This window comes from Salminus brasiliensis, chromosome 16 (assembly GCF_030463535.1).
Source record: "Salminus brasiliensis chromosome 16, fSalBra1.hap2, whole genome shotgun sequence".
Classification (NCBI taxonomy): domain Eukaryota; kingdom Metazoa; phylum Chordata; class Actinopteri; order Characiformes; family Bryconidae; genus Salminus; species Salminus brasiliensis.
In genome coordinates this window covers 7,923,186-7,944,557 of record NC_132893.1, presented here as the reverse complement: position 1 = coordinate 7,944,557, position 21,372 = coordinate 7,923,186, and the positions used below count along the sequence as shown (strand labels likewise).

The 21,372-nt window shown below is 42.0% G+C and overlaps 1 protein-coding gene across 5 annotated transcripts in view; it reads right to left on the bottom strand.

The window, feature by feature from the left end:
* Window positions 1-21,372, bottom strand: part of LOC140536350 (membrane-associated phosphatidylinositol transfer protein 2-like) — a 77,087-nt gene that overhangs the window by 42,067 nt on the left and 13,648 nt on the right. For 4 of the 5 annotated variants that reach the window (XM_072658078.1, XM_072658082.1, XM_072658081.1 and 1 more), the window contains exon 2: window positions 8,210-8,393. In XM_072658078.1, the coding sequence (XP_072514179.1) occupies window positions 8,210-8,287 (78 nt within the window). In that variant the 5' untranslated portion in view covers window positions 8,288-8,393. Of the gene's footprint in view, window positions 1-8,209; window positions 8,394-14,530; window positions 14,855-21,372 lie in introns of those variants that run through there. The other variant, XM_072658080.1, reaches the window with a different exon arrangement.

The window sequence follows — 21,372 nt, the reverse complement described above, 5'->3', positions numbered from 1 at the left end:
TTGAGAAGCCTAACTGGGTCCCAGTAACAACACCTGTACAAACGCACTCAAAGCCCATGCCCACCTGGAACCCACCGAGCCCATATTTCACCCATGTGGAACAAACATGCTGGTTGTCCTTGATTTCAAAGGAACCAATGCATGAGCATGTGTCCCCATACTTTTGTCAACACAGTGTAGCTGGTATTGATACTGGTCTTGTTTGGAATCATCACTAGGGCTTAAAATAGCTCACACTGAAAAAAATGTTAAAAAATGCTTCTTTTTTTTCTCGACACCAACCGTTCAGACCAGATCGTGACATTCCCTACTGCGGGTGATTAGCATTTCTGGGAGATGTGATCCTTTGAGCTCAGAGGCCTTCGCCACGCTGTACACCTTTCCAGCTGGCCCGGTGGGAGGCAAATGCAGCTCTATGGGAGGAAAAAGCTGAGAATCATGTGAAGGGGGCTTCTGCGGGGAGCAAAATCCTGCCTGCCACCACCCCACCCTTCCTACTGCCCCACCAATCCTGCGTCTGCCTCCAATTGACCTCATTGTGGTGCACCTCCAAGGCTAGTCTTCCAGCAAAGGATAACAAAATCAGCAGAGTAAAAAGTTGCCCTGGCAACGCGCCTGCATCATCGTGACCTCTCCCTTCGTCTCTCCTCCCCACCCTCCTCTTCAGGCGCGCGCGCACACACACACAGAGCAAACAAATGATTGCAGAGTGCCACGCTCTTGCTGATGTCATCCGTAACCATGGCAGCCGGAGCTCAGCTGTGACGCTGTGACGGTGGCGGGGTGGGGTGGAAAGAGCAGCAGAGAAGACAGGAGACAGGAACTGTGGCATTCTTGCTGACGAGTGGGCTTCCTCATTTTCCTTCCCGAGCTCTTTACATTCCCTCCCCAACAGAACATTCCCGAAATGGAACAATTCACACAGGAACGGACGGAGAATCAGACATTCTATACAGACCAACCAGCAGGCAAAGTCAATAAGAACAGAAATACACGTGACACGTCAGTAGCCTTTACACTCAGAGCGCACCAACCAAACGTTCTCCAACACCCACCAACATTCTACTGGAGGTAGAACGTTGTCTTTAGAACGTGCAGTGTGCCCACCGACCCAAACACCGGCAAACACCAACAAACCAGCATTCTAATACTGGGAGCTGTTTTAGGACTGGGGGAAAAAAAACTACTAAGCCAGACTAATGAAACGAATTAACGGACAGAACAGAACACTCTAGAACAGTGAGAATGAAACTGTAGGACAGAAGAGAGCTTTTGAGGACTGAATAGAGCAAGAATAGCAAGTTCGAGAACAGTGTGAATAGAATTCTCCAAAAGTGTACATTCTAGACTGAACAGTGTATACTAAATTTTAGAACAGTGTAAATGGAACGTTAGAACTGTGCATACTGAATTCTAGAACAGTGTAAATGGAACATTAGAACTGTGTATACTGAATTCTAGAACAGTGTAAATGGAACGTTAGAACTGTGTATACTGAATTCTAGAACAGTGTAAATGGAACATTAGAACTGTGCATACTGAATTCTAGAACAGTGTAAATGGAACGTTAGAACTGTGCATACTGAATTCTAGAACAGTGTAAATGGAACGTTAGAACTGTGCATACTGAATTCTAGAACAGTGTAAATGGAACGTTAGAACTGTGCATACTGAATTCTAGAACAGTGTAAATGGAACATTAGAACTGTGCATGCTGAATTCTAGAACAGTGTAAATGGAACGTTAGAACTGTGCATGCTGAATTCTAGAACAGTGTAAATGGAACGTTAGAACTGTGCATGCTGAATTCTAGAACAGTGTAAATGGAACGTTAGAACTGTGCATGCTGAATTCTAGAACAGTGTAAATGGAACGTTAGAACTGTGCATGCTGAATTCTAGAACAGTGTAAATGGAACGTTAGAACTATGCATACTGAATTCTAGAACAGTGTAAATGGAACGTTAGAACAGTGCATACTGAATTCTAGAACAGTGTAAATGGAACGTTAGAACTGTGCATACTGAATTCTAGAACAGTGTAAATGGAACGTTAGAACTGTGCATACTGAATTCTAGAACAGTGTAAATGGAACGTTAGAACTGTGCATACTGAATTCTAGAACAGTGTAAATGGAACGTTAGAACTGTATACTGAATTCTAGAACAGTGTAAATGGAACATTAGAACTGTGCATACTGAATTCTAGAACAGTGTAAATGGAACGTTAGAACAGTGCATACTGAATTCTAGAACAGTGTAAATGGAACGTTAGAACAGTGCATACTGAATTCTAGAACAGTGTAAATGGAACGTTAGAACAGTGCATACTGAATTCTAGAACAGTGTAAATGGAACGTTAGAACTATGCATACTGAATTCTAGAACAGTGTAAATGGAACATTAGAACTGTGCATACTGAATTCTAGAACAGTGTAAATGGAACGTTAGAACTGTGCATACTGAATTCTAGAACAGTGTAAATGGAACGTTAGAACAGTGCATACTGAATTCTAGAACAGTGTAAATGGAACGTTAGAACTATGCATACTGAATTCTAGAACAGTGTAAATGGAACATTAGAACTGTGCATACTGAATTCTAGAACAGTGTAAATGGAACATTAGAACTGTATACTGAATTCTAGAACAGTGTAAATGGAACATTAGAACTGTGCATACTGAATTCTAGAACAGTGTAAATGGAACGTTAGAACTGTGCATACTGAATTCTAGAACAGTGTAAATGGAACGTTAGAACTGTGCATACTGAATTCTAGAACAGTGTAAATGGAACGTTAGAACTGTGCATACTGAATTCTAGAACAGTGTAAATGGAACGTTAGAACTGTGCATACTGAATTCTAGAACAGTGTAAATGGAACGTTAGAACTGTGCATACTGAATTCTAGAACAGTGTAAATGGAACGTTAGAACTGTATACTGAATTCTAGAACAGTGTAAATGGAACGTTAGAACTGTGCATACTGAATTCTAGAACAGTGTAAATGGAACGTTAGAACTGTGCATACTGAATTCTAGAACAGTGTAAATGGAACGTTAGAACTGTATACTGAATTCTAGAACAGTGTAAATGGAACGTTAGAACTGTGCATACTGAATTCTAGAACAGTGTAAATGGAACATTAGAACTGTATACTGAATTCTAGAACAGTGTAAATGGAACATTAGAACTGTATACTGAATTCTAGAACAGTGTAAATGGAACGTTAGAACTGTGCTTACTGAATTCTAGAACAGTGTAAATGGAACGTTAGAACTGTGCATACTGAATTCTAGAACAGTGTAAATGGAACGTTAGAACTGTGCATACTGAATTCTCTACAGTCAGTGTGAAAGTAGATGGTTTTCTAGAACAGCATGAACTGCACAAACGGAGGGAACTTTTTAGAGCAGTACGATTTAGTAGAAATTATTCATTATTCAAATATGTCAATTTGCTTAGAACTTTTTCTAACTTTTTATTTACAGATTTTGTGGGAGCAGATATAGTAAGGCCACTAGCAACTATTACTATGAGCAACTATTACTTCTTATCCTAAACTTCATGTATTACTTTACTGAGGAATACTGGTTTATTTAGGTTCAATTCATTTAACTTTGACTTAACTCAAAACTAATGTGTTAATTAAGTAAACTCTGCAGCCTGCAGTCGTACAGGCTTATGCTTGACATTGAGGAAGAAAAGCGTTGTCTTGGGTCATGCTGATGTAATAGTTGCCACAAGGATTGGCTGCCACTGGTTACTGGTGATAATCGAAGGACATCATGTTTAGACAATTCTTACTGATTTCAGGTGGAAATAAAGGCATGAGAAATGTTATCATCCTGTTTTATAAGAGCACAAGACATTTCACATTTGGACACACACACACACACACACACACACACACACACACACACACACACACACACACACACTGCATGACTACCCTGGAGCAGATGTTTTTCTTAACAGGTTAAAGGTATTTTAAAAATAAATAAATAAATAAAAATCACTCTAAAAACAGGGTTAATTACAGGTCAGATCTACTTTAGTCAAATTACCACTGCCACTTTATCGACAACTGGTCAGCCTGCCATCACCAGACACGGCCGTCCCCAAAACCACTCTGACTCATAGCGTCACGCTATCAAGACAACCTCACAACCGCGCGCAAGCACGGAGGAATCTGTACACAAACACATACGCCACAGAAAACCTTTAACCACTACACCGGTGGGGTCACGCTGATACTGTGCTCGCGTGCCAAGCTGGGTGCATTTCCCTGCATACAGTCATTAGGCAATGCCATGTCACACAGGCCACAGCAGATGGCCGCTACAGATTTATAACATCGCAGCGAAGAAATAAATAAATAAATAAACCACTCTACCTAAAATTAACTTCATCAAGGGCAGTGTGTTATTTACATCATTCAGGGGGTGTGTACTATTGGGCAATAGCATGAGATGAAGGATTCAAATTAGACCCAATTTCACTGGACAGCCCTGTAAAACAGCAGCATCAATACTAACAACAATACAGTACTGGGTTAGAATTAGAAGAATGCTATAAATAAATAAATAAATAAATAAATAAATAAATAAATAAATAAATAAATAAGGCATTACTATTTTTTTTACTAATCTTCAGAAAGACCAGTGTAGGATAAATACACATACATATATAATAATAAATATCAATTATTATAACATCCAACATTACAATATTTATCATGATGTTTGTTCTAGAAATGTGAAATATTCTAAAAGTTTTCAAATTGTAGTAAGTGCTTTCTAGAACCAAATTGTAGAACAGTGTGCATGAGGGAGCACTTTCTAGAACCGTGAGAACAGACCTTAAAATCCACTTATAGTCCTGATGAAATTTTAGCTTGAAAGTAGCTACATGTTCATAACACTCAACACATAAGTCCATAGGCTACACAATGACTTGCCTAAAGCTGCCAGCATCGTCATGTCTCTGAGGAGTCCTTTGGCTGAGGCTGGCCACAGACATTAATGATCCGAGGTATCTGTACCATGCACGATTAAACTAAGGAGCTAAACTCCTTTTCCACAGGGTATAATGGAATATTTACCCACATGTTGATTTGCACAAGATTAATATAACCTGAGGTTATTTTTACAGCTCGTTTTAACAGAAGGCAAAAGACCATGGACTCTACAAATGATTGACATGACGCATTCAGGCGGGACTAAAATCACTGAGAAACTCTGGTAATAATTACATTTCCCCACCTCCCCGTGTAAAAGTAATCCCGTCTGTACAGGACTCAAGAGATTTAAAGTAAGGACGCAAATGTTTAAATGTGCTTCATAATCATGCAAGCTGAGAAATCATAAATCTTAAATCAAGGCACTGTGACGAAACTACACCCAATGTACTGGAATCACTGTATTGCGTGCGATCCTTGTGGAGTGTCAGTCCTTGCCTGTGGGTTTTACACCCTGGGGGAAATAGAGTGCATGGTGCAAGATCCTTCCTTAGGCTTCACTGTGCAGCGCTGTCTTGCCGGTCTGACAGCTGGCTTGACATGATGCTAATTAACCTCTTAAACCCACTGAGAGTGAGCGGAGCCCGTGGGTGGGCCGGCAGAGACCTTCAGCCCCTTTTCCGAGTGCGCCAGCCCACGTGTGTCACCACAGTCACGACCTGCGCTCCAGACTCCCTCGGTGCAAAGGAGTGAGTAGGGAACAGTCGACCTGCTGCCCTGGGAAACCGAACTTCCACCAGCTTTCACAAGCTTTACACTCAGGCTGGGCATTTTTACCTTAAAGTCACCACTGCAGAAGTCACTGGCAAATAGGTCACATTATATTATATACTAGGGCTGGGTGATATTTTGACATGCAGACAAAAGGCGTCAGTAGTGAGAGATTCTCAAAAACTGCTATTTAGCTACTCTCTCATACAGAGTACAGGGGGTTATATTACAATAATTAAACAGCACTAATTACACTCTCTGTAATGAAAACTAATATAAATATATAGGAGTTGGTCAGTGTTCTGTAAGCACTGACGATATCCACGATACACTCACAATATCAAAATTAACATAACATCGGTAAAATAATGTCATATTGCCCAGCCCTATCATGTACCAGGTTACAGTGCTCAGAATTCAATACGCACAGGTTTCAGACTGGAGCAAATAAAGCAGTGATTTTAATACTGATTACACTGGATGGAGTGTAATAAAATGAGACAAGCAAGCCTACAATGAGACCCCCCCTCCTTAAAAAACATCACTTCAAAAATCAGTACAATCCTCATAAGCGTATAGCAGCTTGGGGCTAACACATTAGCTTGTGGTTAGTACATTATTATGAGATCAAGCACATCAAACCGAATCATAACGCCCCAAAATGTTGAGTTAAGTGTCCGTTTGTATATTTTAACCAATCATGAAGCCAGTCTCGATATTCTCTGCAGCCCCGCATCAATAACCACACCCATCTGTAGTTAAAACCATCAAGACCTTCCTTCAAGAAGGTGCAGCATGAGGAACACTTTCTCCACAGTCAACTGTGTCCACATTCCTCAACCTATACCACAGGCTCCACGTCTAGGCCTTGCCCTACAGGAAGAAGACATTTGGATATTTCGAGTACAGGTCTGTCGGGTTCTACTAGCTGTAGGGAGCAAAGCAGTCTGCTTGAGACAGGGGCGTTGTGCCACTGCATGAACGCTTTCCCTGCCCTTCAACATGGCCACAAACATTCCAATCACATTTCGCTCCATTTGGCCCTTTCCTCGAGACAGCTCTGCATCCAAATGTCATTGCAGAACCAATTACCGACGGAATCAAGACATTCCCCATTACCATGCCGGCCTCAGAGCAGCATTAAAAAGGGACAACCTCCCATTAAGGAGTCCCTCTAAGCTGTTTACATATGCAGATCACAGAATTGGTGTTGTAAGCTCATGTATTGATCGCCGGTGACAGCTGACGTCTATCGGCGCTTTTCATCTTTTGTTGGTCTCAGCATGAGCCTACTGGGAGGAGGGAGGGGTTAGACGTCTTCATTCCCAGCATGCTCTGTGCTCAATCAGCAGGATCCAAATGAACATCAGAGACATCTGCTCTCTCACGACTGAGGCCGCGTTCGTACCTGGCATTACCATCCGACTCGAGTGATCTGATCACAACTGGACAGCGAGATAACTGCCATTTCCATGCGTCTCCAGTCACCACTCGTGACTGAAGGAAGGGTGCCTTGTATGTTTACTACATCAGGCTCTCGCTGATCTGGTCACAGTGCATCCTAAGAGCGATCCGGGGGTGGTTAGCTAGGACTTTCCTACCATACCATGCCGACCAGCATTGGGTGAAGGTATGCTAGTATGTATTTCCTCCTTCCTCTTGCGTCACAAAGCTTTCAGGAAGTCTGCGTTGGAAACATTTAGTCTCAGAGCTCAACGGCTAAGCTATATTCTTAAGAATAAAGTTCCTTGAGTGATGCCATGGATGTCCTTCTTTAGGATGTGGTATCCTTATGTTAGAAAGGGTAGCGGAAGATTGAACAAACCTAGTTAAAAATGAGCTGATCTTCATCTTAAAACATCCTATAGTGACAATGTTTGTATTTCTGGGGACACGTGGGGAAACACTGTAGTTAGGATGTCGTGGCTGGGGGTGGTGGTGGATGTGTTCAATAGGCCTTATATATTTAAGCTATTTACTGGTTTTAATAAATTAGTTCATGTTTATGTATTAATGTACATTAACGTACTGTAGCTGCAAGGTTTGAAAGGTGCTAATGATTGAATCACCCAAGATGCTAAACGGCAAGTGTGAATGGGGCCTGAGCAACAGCAACAACCCCTGAAATCCAAGACATCATTTAAACAACCAGTGCCAACACAGTTCACATTGAAGCAAATATAACACCATGCTAAAAAGCAACACTCAGACTCTACTGCCAACACTAGCCACATTGGTGCTAGAGCCAACTTTTCGGCTTGTGTTGGGCTCAGTATAAGCATGCCGTAGAACACGCTACCAAAATTCATCACAATACAATAAAACAGTTATACCCCCACCTCTAATGTCAACCAACCAATGCCCACATGCAACATTAGCTTTTATGGTCAGCCACGTTGCAACCTGTACGATTAGGCTCCCAAGAAAAATAAACGATGTACAAAAACGACCCACCAGAACAACTCAGAAAGCGCACTGACCTGGATCATGTAGAGCTGGGCGATGCGGTACTCCTCCACGCTCATGGGCATGGGGATGCGGTACTCTTTGATCAGCATGTTGGAAGTGGCGTGAGGCGAACGCACCGCTGGGTCAGGTGGGATCCACCAGGCAGGCCCTAGCTCAGGGGCGTCAGAGAGCTGGAGCTGCGTTCATCCCTCAGACCTGAGCAGGCAGAAGAACACAAACACAGCAGTTATCAGTTTTTTCCCCCCCATCTCAACAAACCTGCCAGATGTCTGTGCACTTGGCTTCAGGAGGGTGTGTTGACAGGACACAGAGGAGGCTGATCAGAGACATCACAAATGAGGACCAGACAAAGACGATAATGAATAGATGCTACTGCCCCGAAAACTGAAACATTAAATGAGCCCTCATGCGGAGTCCTACACGAACTCTGTCTATTAAAAGCCTCTTTCTGAATGATCTGGCTTGGCTGCCTTCAAGTGACTTGCCTTTGAACTGAACTACACTGAAAGCAAATGCCAAACATAGTAAATGCATCCTACTAACAGTCAGCATCTCGGGAGCCTTGTTACTGCACAGCATCAGCTATGCAATGTTTTTACTGTACACTATATAGGGGTGTATGCAAATATCGATATATCAAGGTATTGCAATATTTTTCACTACTGATTCTCTAGACAGCAGTGTTGTACCCTGTTTAAAGATCCCACTGCAAACTACCCACTTCACCCAGTTAGTATTGTCCCCAATCACATGCAATGCTCCAGTCACTGGGAGGGTAAGGACTGCCACATGCCTCCTCCGACACATGCACAACCAGCCACTCTTTTCGAACTGCCACAGATGCAATATCACCAACATCACCAGGAATCAACCAACACGCTCGGAGCAAAGCGGCAGGTCCCCAGCTTGGATGCGGAGGCTAGCAGACACCCGTGCCGACCAGCAAAACACTGAGGGGATGTGGGGAGAGACCGAGCGAGCCACCTACCCACTCTGTGCTCTCTCGGGCTCTGGATGTTGATGGCAGGCTTTAGGATTTGAACTAGCAATGCTCGTGTCACAGTAGCAGCGCCCAAGTCCGCTGGACCACTCAGAGCCCCTGGTGGTGTGTTTTTTTTATACTACTGCAGTTTTCCTAAACTTTATCCCTGTATTGTGATCCACATCATCAGGTTCTTCCCAATACACAGCCCTACTGTTTACACTGCATTTCTGATGTAGGAGCAGGGAACATGGCAGAAATATAACACAATATAAAAAAAAGTTATGAAGGTTAGACCACCTCTGCTAGTTATGGGAACATGGGTAGATACAGGAATCATACCTCGTCACCGCAGAAGGGTAACGCAAACTTGCCAATCAACCAAACGAAGGCTCTTCTCTTCATTGCCCGCTCTATCTGGGAAAGAGACTGGGGAATAATTACTGTGGTATATGTGGCTCCTGCGAGCTGTTGCAAGGCCGAAAACCAGAAAAGCGAGACAAAATAACAGGGTTGTAAACCGTAAACAGGCTTGTAATACTGCATCTGAGCACTTTTCACCCCAATCAAGGTCATATATTTACTATTTATGTATCAACAACAACTCAAATACTCAATTTCCTGGAAAACCCATTTCCTGGAATCTTTATAAAGAGGGAAACAATGTGCAGGACAATCATTAAAGGCTTACTAGAGCACACAGAAATTGTGTGGAATTCGCCACTCTTCTGCAGGGAAGATCTCCACCTGTCGATGGCACCAGTGTCCACCCAGCTGGAAGACACTTCAACAGGTCTTTAGTGCCATCACATGACGCGGGGCTGCTTAGTGTAAGACGGATTATCCTCAGGCATGATACACAACTCTTTTTCAGGAGATGAGTGGGAGCTAGAGGCGACCGTGTGCGCGCGCCTGTAACTGGATGAACAGCTTTAAGCGTACGCTAACAAACGGTCACCAGTCACAGAGCTACTCCTGCCTTCAATGCGGCGACCACCCCCATAAACCCACACATGTATGGTTTGCACCACTTATATGCTGCATTTAAATATGCCTGGATCGGTCTGATCCTGACCCACTGGATCGGATTGGGACGTCGCTCATTAAAACATCTCCGAAGCTCTCCTTAACACCTGGTTTGGTAAATCAGTGCTTAATGATGGTAATCAGGTGAGCCAGGTGTGTCTGATCTGAAGTGTCCAGACCCTGAGGTCTGAGCACCTCTGTGGCACTACTTCCAAAGACCTTTTTAGGGGGCTTTATTTATTTATTTATTTTTAGACATGCATAAAATCAGATCTTCTCCAAGAATGCATAAGGCACGGATCCTGACCCTCTGGATTGGATTGGGACGTCCCTCATTAACACATCTCCGAAGCTCTCCTCACGGGAGTCTTATTATTAGTAGTATTATTTATAGTTATCATCTCTTAATACCTGGTTTGGTAAATCAGTGCTTAATGATAAATCAGGTGAGCTGGGGATGGAATTGAGCACATCCACGCAGTTTACCTGCATCTGTTCTCATAGGTTCTGGAGTTGTAACATGTAATATGCAGGTAGCGGGTTCTTCTGGTATACTGGCCGATATAGTTCAGCTGAAGAAGGGTGCCTCAGTGGACAGAGAAACGAGAATGAAAGGTGGTCTATCCATTTATCAAAAATGTTCTTCTTCTGATCACACATAGTACACCAAGACCTTTCTAAAAGTTTAAAGGTAACTGGAGTTGATCTGGAGAGAGATGACCAAATACTTCTAGGGCGGAGGAGCCCTAATCTGGTCCTAGGGAGGTCTACCACCCTACAGAGTTTAGAGTGTGTCTGAAACAGAATGGAAGTGCAGTATCCTAGACTTCTTCAATTCTTGCTACTAGCTTTTTACACTAACAGCTAGTAGCAAGCTGTCGATACCTTGGTAACATTAGGTACGTTCTGCTGTCTTGATGATTCCTTTACAGAGATCTTCACTCACTACACTTATGAGACAGCATGGGCAGCAAGGCACCTGATCCAGATGATTAAGGTCTTCAGGAGCATCTAAACATTAGAGCCGGGTGTGTCGGATCTGAAGTGTCCCGGCCCTGAGGTCTGAGCATCCCTGTTCTGTGGCACTACTCCCAAGGACCTTTTTAGGGGCCTGGATGAAATCAGATCTTCTCCAAGAATGCATAAGGCACGGACTACACCAGGCATCTCCGTCTTTGCTCTGTTCCAGCCCTAATCTAAGACACCTTGTTCTTGTGTTCCGGCGCTCCTGAAGACCCTGATTAGCTGGATCAAGTGTGATTAGGACTGGATCAGTGCCACAGGGCATAGGGTACTCCTATTGGAGCAAGGCTGGAGACACAAGGTGCTACACAAAAGGTTATTTAAGAAATGCCAAAAAACTTTTTAACCTTTTTAAAACGTTTAAATAAGTTTGTGTAAAAAAAACAAAACAGTGGTGCAAAATGTTCTGTAAGCATTGCCTTAGAAGAACCTTCATTTCAAAGGTTAAATAAGTGGACATTAAGGTGCTTTACCAATTTAAAGGTTCTTCACACTTATTAACCACTCCCTGAAATGACTATTTGAGGGTATGTTCGAGGATGTGCAATCTCGATTGCATTATCATTATTATTATGAATATATAATAAATATTTGTGTCTCTTTTCCCCCCATCATCAGCCCAAAAAAAATACATTAGTGAAAGGTCAGTGACTGGAAAGAGTACGTGAAGCAAACAAACAAAAACAACAACAACACTGCCTTAATGGTCACTGCGGGTGAGTCACTCCTGCCAGCACTGGTTCACTCCTTTTAACTAGGTCACTGAACTGGCACTTCTCTCAGGCTCAGCCTGCCTGCTAAAACCCATAACTTAATGTGTCCGCATACAGAACCAATGACAAAGGGCATGACCTACACGCCAAGCCTTTACAAGCCTGGCACCAGATCTTGTGACAAAAAACAAGGTAGCATAAAAACAGACACTGTTTCCTGCACCACATGGAAATGGGACTGTTTGTAAACAAGGTCTGGAGGCGGCTTCAGCACCATCTTCTGATCCACTAAACCCTCCAAATCTGTGCATCAGGGTACAGCTGCCACGTACAATCCACCGGCTCAGACAACCGAATCCTCGCCAAGACGTGCAACTGCAGTTTGGTCGTCTGTGCAACATAAGAGCTTTGTGAAATCGTTAACATCTTCTCAGAAGGAGTAGAATTTTTCCAGCCGGGTAGACTCAGGCTGTAACAACAACAGCGTTGAACAGAACTAGGGGGTTGTGAAGGCTAGCACATGCTTCCTTGTGCAAGTCCCATGCAAACAGCCAACCTTTTCAAACTGCTGCAAAGGCAACATTATTGGACAGTTCAACATGCTTGGAGGAGAACACTGACTGTCAGTTGTGTTACATCAGCTAACAGACGTCCACGTTGGCAGGCCTGTTACGCTAATTACATTATCGACCTATTGCACAATATATGGACATGGCCTTAATCATTTCTGCTGGCCTCGATACTGCCTACTGCATTTGCTTTTGGAGGAGAGCCCATGTGAAGGAGTTGGTATGATAACTTTGTTTAAAAACATTGTGTTATTTTATTTATTTGGGATATTTCAACTATAAAAAAACAATATTGAAATATCCCAATGTGTAAACATCTTTAATAATTAAAACTTTATTGCTCTTTAAAAGAGTGTGATTGCTTTATTATGCTATTATGAAATCTTTATATTATTGGAATATTGGAAAATGGTCTTTAAATAATATTGTTTGTCTCAATTTCTGGGACAACCGAACAAATACATAAATAAATAAATATTGCCTCCTCACTGGCAAGTTCCCTGAAGAATCTAAAGAACCACTGGCTTAATTAAGAAACCCTTGAAAGAATACAGGCTGCCGGTGCAGTGCCTGACATAACTAATAAAATTTCCAGCAATTTTCACATTTTTGACCCTTAAAAATAAAATAAAAAAGCAGAGGCAAAATAATGAATATAAACAATATAAATGTTTAAATACTATAAATCATGCATCACTAAAAATCACTTCCCTCTCTGATCTGCACCTGGCTGGACAAACATGCTCACAAATGGAGAAAATGGACTGCTAGAAAAAGGGAGGGGGGTCTTAAATAACAGTGAATGCTGTGCTGAACCAAACACATGAATGTCCCCGAATACTAGCCTGAATTTAAGCAAAAAGGACTACCCTGCCAGCTGGGATCGCAAGCCAAGTATCACTATTGGGCAATTATCACTTAATAGTCAAATAAGCACTTCAACCAAAGCTCCTAGATCATGAATTACAGGGCTTGACTGACAGATCGTGTCGAGGGTCTTGGGAAAACAATGCTACGACACTGTAGCAATTTCCAGCCACACTACTAACGAGTGAATAACAAAGGTTAAAGGTCTGCAGGTTAAAGGGTAAGAGCTGTCCATATAACTACCCCAGTATCTAATCAACTGGGGCCTTAGAAGGTCCACAGAGATCTTAGAGCTTACACTGAGGAGCTCTTCAGGAATTCCACCCCTCTGCTTCAGAACCCAGCGGCACAGCACAGTACAGCACAGCACAACAGGTGCATAGAGGGGAAAAAAAGAAAGAGAGGACAATAACAGCAAGCAGCATATTCATTAGCTTAAAGCACTGGATGATGGATGGTTACTGTTAAATGCTTGTTTGTGCGAATGCATGGGTGGTAAATAATGCAACCTAGACTAGAGCAACTCACAGCAAACACTTCCATCTCGGAACTGCCAAATGGTACGCCATGTTACAAGAGTTTTGTAGAGCCTACGATGCACCCAAGGACTGCCGTGGAATAACCTCTGTTCGTTAAAACGAGCTTGGAGACTATTGCCATCATCATTAGCCCATTCCCTGGGTTAAAATTCTAAATACGGCAACTATCCCAACCTCCATCTTAATGTGCTGAGATGAACAAGCAGGGTTCTGTTGCGTTCAGCTGAAAGGCTAAGAGGTGACGTTAAGGCATAAAAAAAATAAAAAATAAAAATAAATAAAAAAACGTAATGGACAGGTCTTTCGTTTATGGCACGAATGGCAGCAGATATCAAGGCACAGGTATTCAGAGCATAAACCATGAGCTGCTGCACCCACCGTCAGTGATGGGGAGCAAATTGAAAGGATATAAAAACAATAACAGGGAATCGTATGAGCAATATTTGAATACACATATGCATTCAAATCTTAGAATCCCTCTGCAAAGCAACACCTGCTTCTCTCCAGCTGTGAGAACTTGAACTTGTGCATGAACACAAACAAACAGAGGGGAGAAAAAAAAAAATGAAAAAAGATCCCTGTGAACACGTTCCGGCAAGCGCGGACGATTTACCTGGTTGATGGAGCATGGTAGCTCGTCTGCCCAATCAATTCAGTCAGTCGAAAGCGAGCGGCCACACCACCTCTCATTCCCAAACATAAGCACTCCAGCACCATGGCAGTGGGGTTCTGGACCTTGTTGCAAATGGCACTCAAACAGATGTCATCCAACACGGCCGGTTAAATCACCCAGCGGAGGGAAGAAAGACGAGGGGAAAAAACAAAAACGCTCTTTTCTGCAACCTTTTTTCTCTTTCCCCGTCGTTTCCTCGGTATCCACCTCTTGTGGGGGCTATAAAGCACTGTTACCATGGAAATGCAAGAGGCTGTGTCGGCATTGGCCGGGCAGGGCGTGATGAAGGCAGCCAAAGGACAGCCCATTAGCTAATCCCCGGGCTAGCGTGTGCTCGCGCTCTCCCCACCCTCTGTTTGCATTTCCTCCCTCACTCCATCTGACAGCTGCACGAGTCGGAATCGCGTAATAGAGTAACGCCTGCAGTCCGTTCCAAAACAAGGTGCTGTGACGCTGCAATCAAATGGGGCGTGTGTGTGTGTGTGTGTGGAAGAGGATTGGGGGGGGGATGTACAAAAGGGGGGGGGGAAATGGCATGCTGATAAACTGAACACAGCAGTAGAGACAGGGCTGTGCAACTGAAAGGTCCCCAAAGGTCAGACTCTCTCAAGAACCTAGCATGAGCCATTTCTCTGTTAAGCCTTTCTATTTCTAGTCATATTAGGGCTGCCCTGATTATTCCATTAAAACTGATTGTTCGTCAAAAAAACACGATACAAATATTTCATCATAATGAATCATCTGTGGATGTATTGCTTTAAGATTAAATCACGTTGGTTTATACAATCAGGACAGTAAAGTGATCTGAAGACACTGAGGGTTTAAAAACACAACACAAATTGATCCAATGTCTGGCACCAATCCTTACATGTAAACATTTCATTAAAAATCAATTGAGAATCGATATACGAAATTGCAAAACATTATAATACTCAAGTGGATCAATATATCTCACGTACATGGAATGTATGTATTATTAGACAATTTGTAACATTATTTTTATGGTTGTGAACACAGCATGAACCTGAATATGAAGTAATCACAGTTTTCAATAACCATCACCGATGCCTAATGAGAGCAACAGTGGCTGCATGTAGAGCTGGGCGATTTGACTACAATTTATTGAATTTTACATCGATTTCAATAAAAAAAAACTATTATTTTAATGCACAGTGGACACACTGTAATAAATGATTTATACCAATGCCTGTATAGATTAAGCACATACAGTATTTCTCACATGAGGTTGGCGATAAATACATTATATTATGATACATAATACTTCGACACACAGATAAAATGCACAACTACCGCTAAATAGGGCCAACCAGGAACAGTGCTGCTACAGGTACATTTGGCACCTATGCAGAAGTGGCTTTGTGACCAAAAGGTTGATGGTTCAATCCCCTGAACGGCACCTAAACCCCAACTTTTCCCTGGGACTTCCCACTGCTCTGGGCAAGTGTGCCTATTGTTCCCTAGTGTGTGTGTGTGTGTGTGTGTGTGTGTGTGTGTGTGTGTGTAACTGTGTGTTCACTGCACAAATTGGTGAAAAGTGGTGGGCAAATTCCTATGTGTGCAGCACAAATAGTTATTGAGTGGTTTTTGTGCATGCGAGTGATAGGCTAAAAGCTAAGTCGACCTGCAGCAATCTCTTCAGTTAGCATAAACACCCACAACACGCTCTACACAGCATACTGAATATAACATACATCACAATAATCAAGATCATTAAATGGGCCACCTTATTTACCTTTCTTTTTTAACGTATTATTACCAAATAAACTAGGAAACAACAAATACTTTAAAAAGTGATCTATAAACAATGTCACTTCCCTAAAAAAATACAATGGATGCCTTTTAGAGAACTCAAATGTCATCGAAAGGAGGTGTGGGTTAGAAAAGCCAATTTTAAAGAACTTTAAGAACCTTTAAGGAACATTTGGTTCATTGGCAGGCATACATTGGTATCGAGCCTTCACATACTATAAAAAAAGTAGTTCTTCGCACTCACAAATCTCTTGCAAACATGGGTCCTTAATGCAGTGCTTCCAAAACTGATAGTCCTGGACTGACCCTCCCCAATGATCCAGACTTCTGTGGACCATTTTGGGGTCCCTGAGGACCGGTTTGAGAACCACTGCTTTACTCTGTTCAACTACTTAGTGCACATCACAAAAACATCTAGTAAACAGATACAGGCTTGGTATCAAGTTAATCTACAGAAAGACAGCTCTTCTCACAAGAGTTCTAATCACGTAGCCCTATATGGATGATATACCAAGCAGGAAATCTCTCAGATAAACCTCAGTTTATTTTCTGTGACTAACTAAAAGTCCTGAGAGACTGTTCATTTGCATTGCCCTGGTCTAAAATTTGCCTCATACACAAAGCTGGCACACAAGCAGATGCTCTTGATTCACTCCAGTGTTCACATTTGTTTGTTCACAATTAGGGGTGTAACAATATATTAATATAGTGAAGTATTGCGATATGTTTTTCAATACTGTATCTATTCTTAAAAAAACAGCTTATTTAGCGTTGTGTTTAAACCCTGACTGCTAGATAGCAGTGTAGTACTCTGATAGCAGTGTAGATCAAACTACTCTTAAAATCTGATTATTTTTCTTCATTACATGAAAAGAAAAAAAAAAAAAAGAAATATTGTAATCTATATTGTATCGTCAAGTTTTTGCCAATACACAGCCCTACTTACGATGGTAAACAGGACAAAAATCCGGCAAAGATCAATTCACTTAAATGATTGTATGGTCAATTTATGGATTAGATCTGCAAATTCGTGAACCATCGGGGGTTGGGATACAGCGAGAGAACCATATTGATTCTAAAGACTAGAACATGACGCCATGGGACTTTTTTTTTTCTCCTACAGCAACAGTTCTGCAGTTCTGAAGCTAAGCAGCACCATATTAACAGTTAATCATTTTTACACAGATGTAAAATTAGGCATTACCAAGTTTGACAAATGAAGTGCCCATCATTTCAGCCTGTACGAAATCAAGTGTATAATCTCATACGTAGAGGCAAGCTTGGTGAATGTGCTACTGTTCTGTGACAAACAGGAAACGAGTTGAGAACCATGACTGATCTACACACTGTGAGAAACCACCACACACACACACACACACACACACACACACACACACACACACACACACACACACACACACACACACACACACACACACGGAATGCGTAAGGGAGGGCCCTGTGGTGAAAAGGTTGACGATGTAGCCCACACGCATCCCTCAGCTCTTGTGAGCTGCAGGTTTCGGATGAAACATGCCCTTCAACCCGACTGCGGAAATCGGTTAAATGAAAAACAGAGCTTCAGAACAGAGCTGACTCAAGAACCATAGCGTAGCCACAGTCAGGCAGACACCTGTAGGGAAGGAGAGCAGGGCATGACCTTATTCGGGGTAAAATGCAACAACAATTATTCACGTAGTTGGACGGATTACAGCGGAGGTCCTTTCGGACAGCTTCTCAGGGGCCCATAATGATCATCCGAGAACGTTACAGCAATTGGACAAATATTGCTCAAAATTGCATGGGCCCATTTCCCCAACTGCACCAATTTTAGCTTAAAACTTTTAAATAAAGATTTTACAAAAGCAGAGCTGTGAACAATTCTGCAGATTAAAAACTTCTCAAGAATTTCAAAAACTCGTAGCTAGGAATTCGTTGAATGAGGCCCAATGATTTCCCTAAAACAAGGAAATCTGAATTATTTTGCATGAGCAAGCAAAAACATGTCAGATCAACAGATTTCACAAACAAGACTCTTTGTGTTACCTGTACAAGCAATTTTGTGTCACACAACGTGGCTGCTACCGTCTCTTAGGTATGAAGTTGCGTCTTATGTAATGATTGACAGCCCAGCCTTAGCGTGGAAGGCTGTAAAAGCAAGTTACCATTTTCTGAATTGCGGAGTGACCATGCTGGAGTACTGCAGTGTACATTCCTGCAGTACCACTGGTCAAACTATCATTTTTCTGGCAGATAATTAAAACTTGAAGCAACTCTTAAGAATGACTACTAATGCAGTTGTTGAGATAATGGCGTCATGCAAGTCATTGAAGTCTTTTCTGTGACATTCTCATTTTTGGTGGCTGCAATACAGCACTGTCTTGAAGCATGTAAATAGCTCACAGTGAGAGCTAGCCAGGCTACAGCGCAGCTTCCACCCTGCAGGGTTAGTTTTTAACAAGGCGTGACAACCAAGACTCCCAAAAAAGAGCCTTGTAAAATTAGCCATGTGTGCATGCAGCCTGATAATCCGGTAATAATCTGACTAACAGCTCGATTGGAACAGAATACGATCCATGTTTACACCTCAATCAGAACTGACCAGTCCGATTAAGGCCATTCCGAAAACAATCTCTGTCCGTTTAAACAAAGTAGATAATCCCTTGAATGATCTGTTAAATTGAAAATCATAGGGATGTAAACACCTCAATCCGACAATTCCCAATGGGAAAGTTTAAGTACGTTCTCTGCATGTGCAAGGCAACATCAACACTAATTATTACTGAAATATGGGGCTCTTGCAGTACGCTCTGCAAAATAATCCTTCATCAAGGAGCATAAGATCATGAATGACATTCTGCTGCTCCTCTACTCTGAATGGACTCAAGCAATGCTCCTTGTCAGGAGATGTACCCCCACAGCATGATACTGCCACCACCATGTTTTAAAGCTGGGATGGTATCAGTGAGGTGATGTATAGCACCTGTTTTTTGAAAGACGTAGTGCTTGCTGTTCTGCCCAAGAAGTCTCATCAGACCAGAGTGTTTTTTTTTAGACGTTGACAAACTCCAAGACACTGTTCATTCGTCTTTTACCTAACTGTGGCTTCTGTCTTGCCAGTCTGCCATCAACACCAGATTTAAGGCGTGCTACAGAGACCACTATGTTCTCCCATCTTTGCACTGGCCTTGTCACTATTGGGTTCTTTCTTCCCCCCCCCCAAAATCCTTAGATTGTGTGCAAATTGTGGAACCGTACAGAACCAGGTGTGCCTTACCAGACTACTCCCAATCAGGGATAATCAGAATTCAAATGCTGTGCAATGTGGACAGCTTTGGTCTCAAAGTATTATTTAGACCCTGTGAGTTTAGGGTACTTCGTGCACAAGCCTGAACAAATCATCTACTGATTAGGGGTGAGCAATGCACTGACGTTACCGTTACTGTGAATACAGAATGATCGTATTCTGAGAATATCAGAGCAACCAGAGGTGGCAAGTCACTTTTTCTTTTCCCAATACTGAAATCCTGAGTATCAGTCAAGACACCAATTCTGATCCAATACCCCCCCCCAAAAAAAAAAACTACTAAATTCTAAAATGATCCAAGTTATTTTAACTGATGCACTTGACTTGAACATCTAAAAGTAGGGCATCAGTCTCAAATACACCCCGTGTGACTATGTGCTATTTCAGGTTAGATAAGCTCCAGAATTAGATTGAACTCGTTCTTTTTCTCCCTCCAAGATCAGAGCTAGCGTTTTGTGCTAACGATACAGATACCCATTGACACAGATATGCCATGTCCATTTTAAAAACTCAGTAACTGGACAAACTCTATAGAAACTAGCAGCCGATGAATCTTATTTTAGTCCATTTATTTTCACTCTGGCTGTCAAACGATTACAGTTCTAATGTAATGATGATTAACTGCATTATATGGGTATTTAATCATGATAAATTGTTTTTCGTTGCTCAATTGTTGCTTAAATGTGGTCCTAAACAAGCTACAACTGTTACAACTGCAGTGGGCAAAATCAGATTGCACATTTAAAACAAAGAATTAACATCAATGCCCATCAATGCATCAGGTTTCAACTAATGACTGAATATATCATACATGTTGTTTATAGACACTGTTCTGGATGACCAATAGAAACGCTCTAAAATACCTTGGAATTTTACATGAACTTTTGTAAAGACACCAAGGAAAAACATGCATCTCCAAAAGGTGTCTTTACAAAAGTTCATGTAAAATTCCAAGTTATTTTAGAGCGTTTCTATTGGTCATTCAGAATTATTATAATACAGCTACAGGGTTCATGTGATGGAGAAAACTAAAAACAGACAAAAACGGAGATGGACATGTCTTTCCACTGAACAGTGGTAAAACGATATTCACGACTGCAGCCTCTCACTCACGCTCAGAAATCTCATTCAAATGTGTTACTGATAAGACTGGTAGTGTGCTTTGCCTGTACATGATATTTCAGATTTCTTTCTTCAGTCATTTATGAATTCATTAAATCAGGGTTTTATCAGGAGAGCCTCTTAAAAGCTGTATCTGAATTTGAAGGTTACAGTCACAGGGCACGGCTGGATATAAAAGCGACTGGTATTAGACATTTACCACTACTTCATGACTTACTACTTCATGAGCCATTTGACAGCAGTGCTGCTGGCTTAAAGGGTTAAACTACAAACATGTGTGATTTAGTTTAGTTCTGTAGTTCTGTAATATTTAACACAGTAAGAATTTGCTTTGTGACACTAGTCATGTACTCTGAAGACATCTTCAAGTGTCCTGATGTTACAGTTTTGCGATAGCACCCACCTGTTCTTCGAGGCCTTTGTGATTAATCATTGATCGCTATTGATATTACAAAGCACAGCACATTTCTGCAACCATGGACATAGTAATCAATCACTCTCACTGCCTGGGAAACCATCAGCACTCTCTGAATGTTCTCCAAGACTGCAGAATTCTTGACGGGGTCACCTTGAATGGGTCTAT